This window comes from Taudactylus pleione, unplaced genomic scaffold, assembly GCF_031769625.1.
Source record: "Taudactylus pleione unplaced genomic scaffold, aTauple2 ptg000265l, whole genome shotgun sequence".
NCBI lineage: Eukaryota > Metazoa > Chordata > Amphibia > Anura > Myobatrachidae > Taudactylus > Taudactylus pleione.
Window position 1 is genome coordinate 11,136,533 of NW_028284667.1, and position 16,289 is coordinate 11,152,821.

At 43.9% G+C, this 16,289-nt stretch overlaps 1 protein-coding gene across 1 annotated transcript in view; it reads left to right on the forward strand.

Moving 5' to 3' along the window:
• ARHGAP6 (Rho GTPase activating protein 6) overlaps positions 1 to 16,289 on the forward strand; it is a 295,952-nt gene that overhangs the window by 222,598 nt on the left and 57,065 nt on the right. Inside the window, exon 3 of the mRNA XM_088481200.1 lies at positions 14,989 to 15,060. Coding sequence (XP_088337326.1) covers positions 14,989 to 15,060 — 72 coding nt within the window. The remainder of the gene's footprint in view (positions 1 to 14,988; positions 15,061 to 16,289) is intronic.

Here is a 16,289-nt window from a genome sequence, read left to right on the forward strand (position 1 = left end):
GCCTCGCTTCTGTATAGTCAGACGCTGCTTGCAGAGCTGGTGGCGGGGCCACACCACGGGCAGTAAATCTGCACAGAAAGAGAGCTATTAGAGGCATGCCTCTGAGTATGGGGGAAGGGTCAGACTGGCCCACAGGGGTACAGGGGAAACCCCTGGTGGGCCCCACTGCCTGAGGGCCCACCCCCTCTTCTAGGGATCAGGTTCCAGACTGTGCACTTGAATTATACTGCACAGTAATAATGTGTATTTTCTTCAATGCACTGCCGCTATTAATCTGGTACATTATTATGCATTCACTAGCAATTCACTACCAAAAACAATGGTAATCAAGCCAAATAAATACGTACTTCAAAGAAAAATGATGCTTATCTGATGATTCTTCTCAATATGTGCGGGAAGCACTAAGGGTAGAAATTCAATAAAATCCCCGGAAATGCGTGTTTTTTTTAGGAAGTCCATCTATCACAAAGGGAAGCTCTTACCGGGAGAGCTGTTCTTTGCAATTTTCTAGGTATATACCTGAAATATCGACGGTATGTACCCGATAATGGGCGGCATGTATAGCATCGTGGATGCGATACTTAGTACGTCCCGCACTATGGGCCTGATTCAGACCCTCTCGCAAGCGTTATGCACTCGCGAGCGGGTCGATGTTAGGCCACTGCGCATACGCACACCGGAGCCGGCTCCGACGTGCGCATGCGCGTGACCCGGCTAGCGACGGACGCTCCGTTGACCCGGGTCTCGCACTAGAAGGGGGAGGCTGTCGATTTTGATCGACGGCTCGCACCGTTTTGGAGGCGTGGCGTGGGGGAGGCTTCACAAACGGAGGCGTTCCCATGCGAACACCTGCCGTTTGTGGGCGGCCCCACTGACATCACCAGTGATGTAAGTGGGAGAGCTTCCGGCTCTATTAGAGCCAGAAGCTCTCTGGGGCTTGCGGCCACGAGACCCTACCACAAGGGTCTCGTCGCAAGCCCGATGATCGCGATGGTCTTGACCATCGCGACCATCATCCTGGCCGCTCACAATAGCTGTGGGTGGTCACCCATAGCTATGCGAACGGCCAGGAGGCAGCTCCAAAAGAAAACAAAAAAAACGCCCTAATTCAGAGCGAGCGCTCTTTCAGAGCGTCCGGCTCTGAATCAGGGCCTATGGGCCTGATTCAGACCCACTCGCGAGCGGCTGTCCGCTCGCAAGTGGGTCGATGTTATGGACTGAGCATGCGCACGACTGAGGGAGCTCCGTCGTGCGCATGCGCCAGACGCGGCGAGCGAAGGAAAGTCCTTCGCTCGTTGTGTCCGATCAAAGGGGGCGTGCTGTCAATGTTGATTGACAGCACGCCCCCTCTGGTGGGCGTGCCCGGATTGTGCCTCCCTGACGGGGGCGTTCCCACTAGTGATGTCAGTGGGAGTGATTTTGGCTCTGATAGAGCCAAAATCACTCCGGAGCTTGCGGTTGAAAACCTCAACCGCAGGCTCCGGCTCGCAAATTCGATGGTCACGATGGTCTCGACCATTGCGACCATCACAATGCACGCTCGTATAGCCTGTGGGTGGTGACCCACAGCTATACGAGCGTCCAGGAAAATGGAGCCCGGCCCTCATTCAGAGCGTGCGCTCTGCTCAGAGCGTACGGCTCTGAATGAGGGCCTATGTGTCCTTGTTCATGCAATAGTCTCCTTCATCCTGAAATGGATTAGATAGCAGGGGATACACATCTAGTGCACCCCCATAACAATATGATTTATTGACCATTACAAAGGACGCTTACTTTTTTTTTTTTTTCAAATGGTTCTTATCTGTGTCTCCAGGCAAAAGTGTAGGGTGGCTTCCCTGGCTCCGGGCTGCCACAAACAGTATATTATCCCTACTGCTGTTACACCTGTGGTATTTCCTGTGTCATATGCTACCCACTGCTCTACTTGATGTAATAAATGTAAGAACTGGTTAAGCATACCACGTGTGGAGTACTCGTCAGCAGCACCAACTACTGCATTATACACTTAATCGACACTGTGGCCTGATTTAGTATACCCTAGTGCAAAACTCACATATGGAACTATTGTCCCCAGCACATTCTACTTCGTATTACATATCAACACCAGCATGATCTGCATATTACTCTGCTAATAAATACATCATGTTGTTATGGTAATGCACTAAGATTGTGTGCCCTATCATCTGATTTTAGGATTAGACTCTATTGCTTGAAACAAGGACACATAATGGGAAGTAGAGAGACATTAGATAAGCCTAACTGTTCTCATATTAAGCAGTCATCCATTTGGCTTGATTACCACTGTGTATTTTAAAAAAATATTATGTAATTACGGCCTCATTTCTTCTTCTTTTTACATAAATGTGCATGTCTGCATCAGTTGGGCCTGGTGGGTTAAAAGCATTTTTACCTCTTCTGATTACTTGTACATCTTAAGCACCCATAAAAAAATGGCTTTTTAGGTGGATAATTGTTTTTTTTTTAGCCAGCAACCAACCAATGAGCTTCAGGTTAATTGTCCCATTTGTACCCCTGAAACTTATTTAAAAATCAGGTCCTATAAAATAAAATGTTGTTTTGGTATTTGAGTATAATAGGAGACCAGCATTTAGCTATGGATGTCCCAATCTACCTACTTCCCTTAATTAGAAGATGCTAGATCTCTATACCATGACATATATGATGTCCTAATGAACAGGATATCACATAGTTTCATACAGTACTATGATGCCTTCTATGATGACTGCATCCATAGTTTATTTTCGGTGTTTGCTACCTATCATACTGACGGTGCCATATGCTGCATCTGGGGAAGAGGAAAGTGCAGGTGCATATGGAGAGTCTAGGAATAATGTGTTAATCATATGTAACTGATAAGGAGAGTAGCAATAGCTCATACTTCACACTTAATAAATTAATTATACCTGGCATATTTGCCTACCATTTTTATCTCTCCTTTGGCAGATGTGTGGCGACTTTGCATAGTACAACAGGAGGAATCGGTATGACATACCACTGGACTAAAGCCCGGCGGATGTAATACCGACGCCGGAAGGCAGAAGAATGAAGATCCCGACAGGGTAAGTATTTAAGCTATTCCTAACCCTTTCCCCCCCCCTAACTAACCCTCCCTTAGGGGTGCCTAACCCTAACCTGCCCCGCTAGTGCCTAACTATAACCTCCCCCCAAGGGTGCCTAAACCTAACCCCCCCCTCCCCGCACACTAAACCTAACCCTCTCGGGGGGTGCCTAACACTAACACTCCCGGGGGGCTGCCTAACACTAAGTCCCCCCGGGAGCCCCTAAAGCAAACCTCCCCCCCCCCCCACAGTTTTCCCTTCCCAAGCCCGGCTTACCTTCGTTCAGTATGGCGTTGGGATTTTGGCGTGGAGATAATGATAGGCGTCAGGATTTCTACACCTATCATTAGTCCCATGCCGGGATTTCACAGTCGGGAAGCCGGCGGTCGTCATTTCGATCGCCAGCTTCCTGACCATATACCCAACAGGAGGTGTGGCCATTTTACCAGAGAAGTGGGCAGAATGCAAGAAGAGGACTTCCTGAAAATTTGGAAGTCTCATGGACATTCCTGGGGAGTAAGCAAGTATGACTGACAGACACTGAATGAGCCATATTACTTAAAATACTTACAAACTGTAGGAGATTTATACATTGTAATGTTTAAAATGTAGCCATTATTTTATAGCACATAATGTTACTAAAAACCATATCTCCAAACTTTCTGTAAATGTTGATCGAGATTTTTGCATGTGCGCCTGCATGGTCTTGCAGCACAGGTCATGGCCTTGCTGAAAATACTGTACCCGTGAGTCATGCCTCCCATTTTTGTTACTCTGTAGGGCATGCCCATAGCTCCGAAAGCTGCTGTGCTGCCCCCAGTCCATACTTTCTGACTTTGCTGCCCCTTCCCTGGGAGGGGGCAGCCAGGTCAGCACATAGAGCATGCATACATGGCGGTTATAAAGGTGGGCTGTGAAGGGGGCATATCAGCTTGATTGCATCCCCCCGTTATACAGTGCTAAGAAAATAGCAGGGGCTATGATAACATGCTTCAGTGAAAGTACCGTCATCACGCCTTCCTCCTCCCGACCGCCCACTTGTGCTCTGTAAGTGGGTGGCCGAGGGGGTTGCAAGCAACCGGCAGGGGGCTACGGGCAGCTTGAGGGGGTGAGGGATACTTTCCCATTTTGCCGTGAAAGTAGGCAAATATGTCCCAGTCCCTCTGTTAACTGAATAGACACTGCGTGCATGTGAAAGTCATCTATTCACAGTTTGCTCTGCTGAGCAGAGCAGCGAGTGAGTCTCCAACCTCCCCCCACCGCGTGACAGTGTGACATGCAGTTGGGATGGCGGGGCAGTGCTCGAAAAGTGGGACTGTTCTGCCAAATCGGTATGGTTGTGAGGTAAGCTAAGTACACGTGTTTCAGTTCCATTGTATGAAACTAAGCTTTACATGAAAGTAAAACATATTGTTCAGTGTTACCTTAACATTTCACTGATTATCTTCATTACAGACAACTGAAGCTCATCCCACATACTTTGCAGAGTGTCCTAATGGACCAATCCATGCAGACCATGAGTTCTACCTAATTATAGGTGGAATTCATCATTCCACCTCTCCATAAGTATCTATTCCGAAAAGCTGTCATTTTTGCGATGACAGCTTTTCGGGAAATAGATACTTTTCCCTGCCTACACTACCTTATCGCATCTGGAAACAGTGCTGCGCATGCGCTGTTACATCTGTAAAACGAGCGCATGCGCAGCACTGCCTACAGATGCGTTAAGTTTGTGTACCCCCCCGACCCCCTCCGCTCACCTCCCCCCCTGACTTACCTGTCTGCGCAGGAGGCTCTGGCTCCGTCCTGCTGGTCTGTCATGTGGTTTCCCAGCAGATCACATGTCAGATTAGAAAAAAAAAAAACTTTTTTTTTTTTCCTAAACTTTCTTGTGCTCTGCTGGGGAGCACACATGTCCGACCAGCCTCCGGAGCCTGAGGACGGAGCAGAGCGCCGGAGGGACTTGTCGGGGGACCTGCACACGCGGATACAGGTGAGTCGATTCTGCTATTCGCCACCTCACAGTGGCGAATAGTAACTGCATCAAATTCCGAAAATTCATAATTTTCGGAATTTGATGAATACCACAATTTCCACATCCCCATACTAATGTATGGGGATGTGGAAATTAACGCAGGGGGACTTAGCAAGGAGATATCTGTGATATCTCCTTGCTAAGTCTGTTCATGAATACCAAAATAACGTTATTTAAGGAAAATGTCCTTAAAAACGTTATTTTAGTGTTGATGAATAGGCCCCCATATCTGCAAAGAAAGTCAACCAAACTGTAATTTTGTATGGTATGTTAGAGAGGCATCTCCCTCATAATATGGCAACTGTCTGCATAGTGGTGAAAAAGAGCAGTGACTTCTTATATCCATTTATTTCAGCCCAGAAATACACAGCATTTGTATATTAATAATTGCTTTTTACAAATAAGCAAATTGAGATACTGCTTAATAACTTAGTAAATCATGGAAGATAACTAGTATACATGATATGGTGAAAGGTCATTTACTGTAAGTCTGCAACCTGGTATGTGCCACTCTGTACCTAAGAACGTACTCAGGGAGACTCCCTGAAATAGCAGCAATTTCCCTCACTCCCTGAAGAGTCTAGCAGAAATACATATGCTTGATGGACACACATTATGCCACCAAGCAGGAGAATCTGCAGCAGTATGTCGGAGGCGCTATGCATACATAGATAAAAGAAAAACATTTTAGTGGTGTTAGTTAACATGTTAAATCAGCATATTTACAGTTAAACAACAGACACTGTCTAAATGCTTTAAGTTGTATATTAGCTTTGTCTGCATAGTGCTGCCAACATACTGCTGCCGTCTCCTGCTTGTCGACATTATGATTGTCAGTGAGCTGAATGCATCCCAGGAGGCAGATGTGTGATGTCAGGCTCAGGGCCTGTCAATATCTTGTACTGCATAAGGAAGTTCTTAGGAGGACATCTTGTTTCAATGATGGATATTCTGTCTGGATAAATGATATGATGCTGGCTGTAGCTCTACAATGTGTGATACCAGTGAGTGTGGAAGAAAATCTATAAAATAAAGGAGCCAAGGAAGGAATGTATGTGTGGAGATGTACAGAAATCAGTTGCCCAAAAATGTGTCTGTGGTCTACATGCTTGAAAGTATATTTGCAAGGATCAGCTCAAATATTACCTGTGAGTGACGTTCAACAGACTTTTTTTTACCATAATAAACTCAGTCATCAAATTGTTCATCAAATACGGAATAACTGTGAATGGAAGGTGGAAATATCCATTTTGTGCAGAAAGCTTTTTATGTTCTGTCCAATTGTTAATTGTAGTCGATTTCCATTTACCTATAATGTAATTTATTTATGAATGTATGATTAGTATTTCATTTTACATGATAAATAATTATGAGTTCTGCATTTATTAAGAGTGTTGATCTAATAAAGTCATGCTTGCCGACTCTCCCTGATTGTCAGGGAGACTCCTTGAAATAGTAGTAATCTCCCTGACTCCCTGGAGAGCCTAGCAATCTCCCTGACTCCCTGGAGAGCCTAGCAATCTCCCTGACTTCCTGGAGAGCCTAGCAATCTCCCTGATTGCACCTTACCCCCATTATGAAGCTGTTATAGAAATGAAAAAACATAGAGATATACATTCAAATGGGATCATTAGTATCATTTCCCTACATAGGTTATGAGGCACAATGGTCCCTATGGCTACATGTGTTTTCTGAAAAGTATCAGTGAGTTTTCATCAACACATAGATCTTACTAACTACTTTGGGGCTCCTTTACATTTGGTTGTATATCAATTTTATGACACGCCTCTCAGATGTAGCAGCACACACCTACTTTACTGCCGCGCACATAGGTGTTGCTTTCACTATCTCCCTGAAAAGCTTTTTTAAAAGTAGACAAGTATGAATAAAGTTAATTTAAAAAATGTAGGGAAAATGGTGTACAATGTTATACTTTTAACCCCTTCGCCGCTGAGAGTTTTCTTGTCCTTGTGCTGAGGCCATATTATGACTTGTCATATTCCAACAGCAATTTCACAGATTTTTTATACCCACACAAATTATACCTTGGCTTTTTTTTTTTTAAGTGTTTTTATTTTCAGAAAATACCATTTGTCTTCTTTCCCCCTGACGCCAGGTTCTTTGTGCATGAACGCAACTTCACGTATGTGCATTAGCACTGCTGAGTCAAACTCTGTAATGCTAAATTTCACCAGTGCTATGATTACAAGTTGGATACTTAATTATCTGGGACCACCAGCAATGAACAGGACCCCAAACCTCTTTTTTTTTTTTTACTTAATTTTTAATTAAGGAATGATGGGAGAGAGAGAGATTCACTTACATAACAGTGGGCATTACCACTATTGCATATACCTATATTTATTACAATATTACATACATATATATATTTAAATTAGGGGTGAGCGGGTTCGGATTTCTGAAATCCGAACCCCCCCGAGCCCCCCCGATCCGAGTCCGATCCGAGTCAGGCTCGACTTTTCCCGCCTGACTCGGATCTGAAATCGAGGCAAAACGTCATCTTCCCGCCTTCCGAGTCTCGCGGGTTTTGGATCCTATATAAGGTACACACGTCGGCGCCATTTTCTCACTCGGCTGTGGACAGTGAAGAGGGAGGGTGGGAGTTAGTGTAGTGTAGTGTAGTGTAGTGCTGCTGTTGTCCACTACTTCAAAGTCCATAGGGGCTGGCTGTGTTGTGCTGTGCTGCTGTTGTTAATAGGGGCTGTGTCCACTACTTCAAAGTCCATAGGGGCTGGCTGGACTGTGTTGTGCAGTCAGTTCTCCATAGGGGCTGTGTCCACTCCAAAGTCCTGTGCAGTGTCCCAGTCCTAAAGGGGTGCTGAAGTGTTGTCCAGGGGGTGCTCTGTCCATCAGGGGTGCTCCCCCCAAGTGCTAAAAAAATAATATATTTTCTGTGTTTGTGAATTGTGTGCGCAGTAGCCGCACGTGCATCAACAAAGTAGTGCCAAGCGTGCGCCTGTGTCATAAGTAAAGGGCCGGCTGGCTTGACCGTTAAGGGTGCTGTAACCCCCGAAAGTACACTCCAGTCCAAACCAAAAAAAAAATTATTTTCTGTGTTTGTGAATTGTGTGCGCAGTAGCCGCACGTGCATCAACAAAGTAGTGCCAAGCGTGCGCCTGTGTCATAAGTAAAGGGCCGGCTGGCTTGACCGTTAAGGGTGCTGTAACCCCCGAAAGTACACTCCAGTCCAAACCAAAAAAAAAATTATTTTCTGTGTTTGTGAATTGTGTGCGCAGTAGCCGCACGTGCATCAACAAAGTAGTGCCAAGCGTGCGCCTGTGTCATAAGTAAAGGGCCGGCTGGCTTGACCGTTAAGGGTGCTGTAACCCCCGAAAGTACACTCCAGTCCAAACCAAAAAAAAAATTATTTTCTGTGTTTGTGAATTGTGTGCGCAGTAGCCGCATATGCATCAACAAAGTAGTGCCAAGCGTGCGCCTGTGTCATAAGTAAAGGGCCGGCTGGCTTGACCATTAAAGGGTGCTGTAACCCCCAAAGTACACTCCAGTCCAAACCAAAAAAAAAATTATTTTCTGTGTTTGTGAATTGTGTGCGCAGTAGCCGCACGTTCATCAACAAAGTAGTGCCAAGCGTGCGCCTGTGTCATAAGTAAAGGGCCGGCTGGCTTGACCGTTAAGGGTGCTGTAACCCCCGAAAGTACACTCCAGTCCAAACCAAAAAAAAAATTATTTTCTGTGTTTGTGAATTGTGTGCGCAGTAGCCGCATGTGCATCAACAAAGTAGTGCCAAGCGTGCGCCTGTGTCATAAGTAAAGGGCTGGCTGGCTTGACCGTTAAGGGTGCTGTAACCCCCGAAAGTACACTCCAGTCTAAACCAAAAAAAAAATTATTTTCTGTGTTTGTGAATTGTGTGCGCAGTAGCCGCACGTGCATCAACAAAGTAGTGCCAAGCGTGCGCCTGTGTCATAAGTAAAGGGCCGGCTGGCTTGACCGTTAAGGGTGCTGTAACCCCCGAAAGTACACTCCAGTCCAAACCAAAAAAAAAAATATTTTCTGTGTTTGTGAATTGTGTGCGCAGTAGCCGCACGTGCATCAACAAAGTAGTGCCAAGCGTGCGCCTGTGTCATAAGTAAAGGGCCGGCTGGCTTGACCGTTAAGAGTGCTGTAACCCCCGAAAGTACACTCCAGTCCAAACCAAAAAAAAAATTATTTTCTGTGTTTGTGAATTGTGTGCGCAGTAGCCGCATATGCATCAACAAAGTAGTGCCAAGCGTGCGCCTGTGTCATAAGTAAAGGGCCGGCTGGCTTGACCATTAAAGGGTGCTGTAACCCCCAAAGTACACTCCAGTCCAAACCAAAAAAAAATTTTTTTTCTGTGTTTGTGAATTGTGTGCGCAGTAGCCGCACGTTCATCAACAAAGTAGTGCCAAGCGTGCGCCTGTGTCATAAGTAAAGGGCCGGCTGGCTTGACCGTTAAGGGTGCTGTAACCCCCGAAAGTACACTCCAGTCCAAACCAAAAAAAAAATTATTTTCTGTGTTTGTGAATTGTGTGCGCAGTAGCCGCATGTGCATCAACAAAGTAGTGCCAAGCGTGCGCCTGTGTCATAAGTAAAGGGCTGGCTGGCTTGACCGTTAAGGGTGCTGTAACCCCCGAAAGTACACTCCAGTCCAAACCAAAAAAAAAATTATTTTCTGTGTTTGTGAATTGTGTGCGCAGTAGCCGCACGTGCATCAACAAAGTAGTGCCAAGCGTGCGCCTGTGTCATAAGTAAAGGGCCGGCTGGCTTGACCGTTAAAGGGTTCTGTAACCCCCAAAGTACACTCCAAACCAAAAAAATATATATTTTCTGTGTTTGTGACTTGTGTGCACTGTGGCTGCACGTGCATCAACAAAGGAGCAGCGCCAAGCGTGCGCCTGTGTCCCATAAGTAAAGAGCCGGCTGGCTCATTTCTTAAAGGGTGGTGTAACCCACAAAGTGCACTACTCTCCAGCAAAAAATAAAAAAATATTTTCTGTGTTTGTGTGCGCTTTAGCCGCACGTATATATATCAATATAACATAAATGGAGGACCAAACTTTCTCCGATAAAAATAAAATAGGGAAAGATCAAGAACCACTTCCTCCTAGTGCTGTTGCTGCTGCTGGGAGTTGTTCATCATCCCAGAGAGGAAGTAGGAACATCACTACTTTTACTAAACAATTGACCCTCCAACAGTCCCTAGCGATGAGGATGAAGTACGACAGCAGTCATCCTGAAGCAAAACGTATAACTGAGGCCTTGACTGCTATGTTGGTGTTAGACGTGCGTCCGGTATCCGACATTAGTGCAGTGGGATTTAGACAATTGATGGAGGTAGTGTGTCCTCGGTTCCAAATCCTGTCTAGATTCCACCTGCATCCTCAAAGCAGCAGCGACAAGCGTGCGTCTGTCTGTTAAAGGGTGGTGACACCCTCAAAGTGTGCTACACAAACAATTAAAATATTGTTCTTTTTTTTTCTGTCTTTGTGAATTGTGTGGGCTGTAGCCGCACCTGCATCCTTAAAGCAGCAGCGACAAGCGTGCGTCTGTCTGTTAAAGGGTGGTGAACCCTCAAAGTGTGCTACACAAACAATTAAAATATTGTTCTTTTTTTTTTCTGTCTTTGTGACTTGTGTGCGATGTAGCCGCACTTGCATCCTCAAAGCAGCAGCGACAAGCGTGCGTCTGTCTGTTAAAGGGTGGTGACACCCTCAAAGTGTGCTACACAAACAATAAAAATATTCTTCTTTTTTCTGTCTTTGTGAATTGTGTGGGCTGTAGCCGCACCTGCATCCTTAAAGCAGCAGCGACAAGCGTGCGTCTGTCTGTTAAAGGGTGGTGACACCTCAAAGTGTTCTACAGAAACAATTAAAATATTGTTCTTTTTTTTCCGGTCTTTGTGAAATGTGTGGGCTGTAGCCGCACCTGCATCCTTAAAGCAGCAGCGACAAGCGTGCGTCTGTCTGTTAAAGGGTGGTGTAACTCTCAAAGTGCTCCAAAAAATAAAAAACTATTTTTTTAATGTGTTTGTGACTTGTGTGCGATGTAGCCGCACTTGCATCCTCAAAGCAGCATCGACAAGCGTGCGTCTGTCTGTTAAAGGGTGGTGACACCCTCAAAGTGTGCTACACAAACAATAAAAATATTCTTCTTTTTTCTGTCTTTGTGAATTGTGTGGGCTGTAGCCGCACCTGCATCCTTAAAGCAGCAGCGACAAGCGTGCGTCTGTCTGTTAAAGGGTGGTGACACCCTCAAAGTGTGCTACACAAACAATTAAAATATTCTTCTTCTTTTTTCTGTCTTTGTGAATTGTGTGGGCTGTAGCCGCACTTGCATCCTCAAAGCAGCAGCGACACGCGTGCGTCTGACTGTTAAAGGGTGGTGTAACCCTCAAAGTGTGCTCCACAAACAATAAAAATATTCTTTTTTTTTTTCTGTCTTTGTGAATTGTGTGGGCTGTAGCCGCACTTGAATCCTCAAAGCAGCAGCGACAAGCGTGCGTCTGTCTGTTAAAGGATTACATCAGTGACAGAATCCAAGTAGGCATGTCAGACAGTCCGTACCTGTACTGGCAGGAAAAAGAAGCAATTTGGAGGTCCCTGTACAAACTGGCTCTATTTTACCTGAGTTGCCCCCCCTCCAGTGTGTACTCCGAAAGAGTGTTTAGTGCAGCCGGGAACCTTGTCAGCGAAAGGCGTAGGAGGTTGCTTCCACAAAATGTGGAGAAGATGATGTTCATAAAATGAATTATCAACTCTTCCAGGGAGACCAGCCTCCAGAACGTACAGAGGGACCTGTGGTTCCTGCAGGGACGAATTAATACTCTGTGAGGATGAGGATGTACACACTGAAGAGGGTGAGGAATCGGTGGATGTGGAGGATGAGGATGACATCTTGCCTCCGTAGAGCCAGTTTGTGCAGGGACAGATAAATTGCCAGCTTGTTTTGTGGGGGCCCAAACGAACCAATCATTTCAGCCACAGTTGTGTGGCAGACCCTGGCGCTGAAATGATTGGTTTGTTAAAGTGTGCATGTCCTGTTTATACAACATAAGGGTGGGTGGGAGGGCCCAAGGACAATTCCATCTTGCACCTCTTTTTTTTCTTTGCATTATGTACAGTTTGGGGCCTAGTTTTTCAATGCCATCCTGTCTGCCACTGCAGTTTCATGCCTAGATGGGTCACGTGTTTGTGCCGCCCACTCGTGTCGCTTAGCATAGTCATCCAGCTACCTCGGTGCAACCTTTTGGACATAAAAACACTATTGTGAGGTGTGAGGTATTCAGAATAGACTGGAAATGAGTGGAAATTAAGGTTATTGAGGTTAATAATAGCATAGGAGCAGAAAAACCTACAAATTCTGTGATTTTAGCTGTTTTTATGCTTTTTTAAAAAAAATACAGATCCAAAACACAAAACCCAGAACCCAAAACACGGAAGGGTGGTTTTGGCAAAACCAATCCAGATCCAAAACACGAAGAAAGATCCAGATCCAAAACCAAAACACAAAACACGAAAAGTGGCCGGTGCACACCCCTAATTTAAATATATATAGATTTTTTTATGTATTAATAACATTTATTTTTAGTAGTGTAATTGAGCCACTACATTAAAGGACTTCAAACTTCCTAATGTTTAAGCCTTTTACATTTTCTGTCAGTCTATGTAGGATTTATAGATCCCACACATGCAAATTATGATTTTGCAGACGGTCCCTGCAGGCATGGTTTGGCAGATGCTCCGTCCAGGAGAGGTAGCCACATGTGTTGCTCATAAAATTATATTTAATCTATTATTACCCTTAGAGAGTTCCAGTTGTGGTCTCTGGAGAGACGTTTGAAGAATTTTTTAATACAAGTTTTACTGCAAGGTATATGGTGTTTTGTATTAGACATTTACATTGATTATTAGTGATATTACTATTGTTTTAGATCAATGCCTAAATTGAGCATTACTATTTTTTATATTCTCTTCTATGCATTCTCAGTATCTGCTTCTATAGTGATAGTGTAGAGTTTTTACAATAAGTATTATTAGATTTTAGCTTGCTAAATGCCAGGGGGTTGAATGAAGTGTCATACAGTACTATACTGCACTGCTTATCATGACAGCGTTTCACAATGTAATACTAAACATGGTATGTCAATTTTCTCTTGCTGAACACTAACATATTAAGCACACAGAATGATAATGAATAGAATTGAATTGCATAAAATACAGTGCAAGAGAAGTGCTATTTATTTATTAACAGTTGTAATGCCGATGGCGGTTTAGCCGCCGGATCAATACCAACAGCGGCAGTCCGATGGATCGAAATCCCGACTACAGCAGGTAAGTACACTAACCTTCCCCTCTCCCTACCCTAACCCTCCCTTAGTGGTGCCTAGCCCTAACCTCCCCCTAGTGCCTAACCCTAACTTTCCCCCATTAGTGTCTATACTTAACCCCCTGTCCCCGCAGCCTAAACCTAACCCTCCCGGGGGGGTGCCTAGCCCCAAACCCCTCATAGTGGTGCCTAACCCTAACTCCCCTTTTCACTACCCTATCCCTCCCAGGGGGTTCCCTAAACCTAAGCCCCCCGCGCGGCTAAACGCTAAGACACCCGGCTTACATCTGCTCGGTATGCCGGGTATCGGGATTTTGTAGTGGGGCTGAAAGGCATCGGGATTTCGACACCTAATTTTAGTCCCATGTCGGGATGTCAGTGTCGGTCATCATTTGGCGGGATAGCGCCCGCCGGTATCTTCACTGCATCACACACACACACACACACACACACACACATATATATATATATATATATATATATATATATATATACACACACATATATATACACACACACACACACACACATATATATATATATATATATATATATATATATATATATATATACACACACACACACATATATATACACACACACACACACACACATATATATATATATATATATATATATACACACACACACTAGGGTTAAGTGCTGTTGGAAGCCAATTAAGCAACTAGTACATTTTTGGAGTGTGGGAGGAAACCGGAGTACCTGGAGGAACACCACGCAAGCACAGAGAGAATATACAAACTCCACAGAGTTAGGGCTATGGTGGGAATCAAACCCAATGCCTCAGTGCTGTGAGGCAGGAATGCTAACCATTAAACCAACTGTACTATGTATTGGCCTGTGTTGGGAAATAAGTCTTTTATTGCAGAGGTACAAATTTCCATGGAGAAATCTTTAATATGTGACACTCTCCCCTGAAATTAGGAGTCAGCATCTATGGGAGGTGTTCACAAATAGCTGTAAACTATGAACATTTACGTTTTAGAAATGTATTTTCATTTTCCAGCTTCCCCCTTTATACTTCTGGGACTGCTGCCTTTGACTCTTTTACACCTATCGCTGAATATTATTAAATAATCCATTGTGATGCCTGCTATCCTTTTGTTTGTTTATGATGTTTGAATGGTCAGTTTTAGCACATGCAGGGTTCACCAGATTTGAATCAGTCTAATTGTTCATTGTTAAAAGCATTGAACCAAAAAGCGTTAATACCTCACTCACAAAATACTGTCCACTCAGAACACACAATCCAAATGTGAGCCGCAGATTGACCAATTTCTGAATGAGTTTGTCAACTAGATATTATCTTTAGTTTTGTTGTTTACCGGCTGATAACAAATTCTGTTCCTTTGGTCAAAAATTCATATTCAACAATCCACATTGATGATCTGATAGTTATGTTGATGTTGTGTGTGTAGTTATATGCTTTCTGTATATAGTGTTATTAATACTGAATAGTGGCATGAAGATTGTTAAACTTTCTGGTAATAACTGATTACATAATTATTGTGTTATAATATTTTACAGATGGGCAAAAGAGGAAAAAATCTTTGCGAAAGAAACTGGATTCATTAGGGAAGGAGAAAAACAAAGATAAAGGTACGGAAATATGTATTGTTTGTCAAAATTGCATATTTACTAGAAAACACCCTAACAGGGTGTTTTTTGCTTTTCCCTATGTATCAAAATCCCCCTATCAATATCTCATAATGGTGATAGCGGAAGATAGTAATTGAAAAAAAATAAAAAATAAATAACAAACACTTGATTTGATTAAATAAAGCATTGAATTCAAACAAAAATGCTTCCAAAATAATACAATAAAAAAATTATATTATTTAACTTTTTTTTTTAAACAAGTGGAATTGTAATCCCAATTCCAGATTTCTAGTTCCAGTGCACTTGTGTAGGATGCCAGCAAGTCCACCCAGACTGGCCTGGCGAAGCGGTAAGGCTATTCTTTTTTTTTTTTTTTTAATTCTTTATTTAGAAAGCTCATAAAAAAGATAACATAAAAAAAACACAAATATAATAAACAGTATACATGAGCTATTTTTCAGTAAAGTAAATTGGGAACAGGATTATCAAGAGAAACAAAATATTTCTTCCTCTTTTTCTCTTTTTTTTTCACTTTTTTTCCCTTCCCTCTCTCCTTTATAATAAATAAATACTAGACAAAAAGTGTTATAAAGATAGAAAAAAAAACATGCCAGTTGGAAAACAGGAGAAAAGAATATTCAGTCAGTTAGGAAGGTTTGCATAGGGAAGTAACGGTAAGGCTATTCTTACCACTCACCACTATCGCTGGCAGGTGAGTTTCAGGTGAGCTGTTACAGCAATATTTTCATGGTAAATTGTGGAGGTTACAGATTTTCTATCACTATAATAATCTATGATACAAAATCTTCGTTATTGCTGAACAGGGCCGTAACCAGGGGTGTGCAAGAGATGCTGCCTGCCAGGGTTCAGGCAGGCGCGCCGACAACCGCACGGGTGAAGGGAGAATGGCCTAATTGCGTGAGGTGTGGCCACGCCCCCTTGGGGGGGGAATATTTTTTTGGGTGCTGCATGCTGGGGAGGGGGGTGCTGTGAGCCCCTCAGCCCGGTGCATAGCCAGTGGGGGACGCGATCAGTGTGATCGCTCCCCCCACAGGCATAGGAGGCTGCTGATTAGCAGCCGCAAGCAGTCTCCCAGTGCAGCCCAGCAGACAGCAGCCCTAGTTGCCAAATCCGCTTATAACAAGCGGAATTGGGCTTTTTTATTTTTTTGAAGTTGCTTGTTTTTTTTGATGGTTGTTTGTTGCTGGGCTAGTTTTTTTAAGATTGCT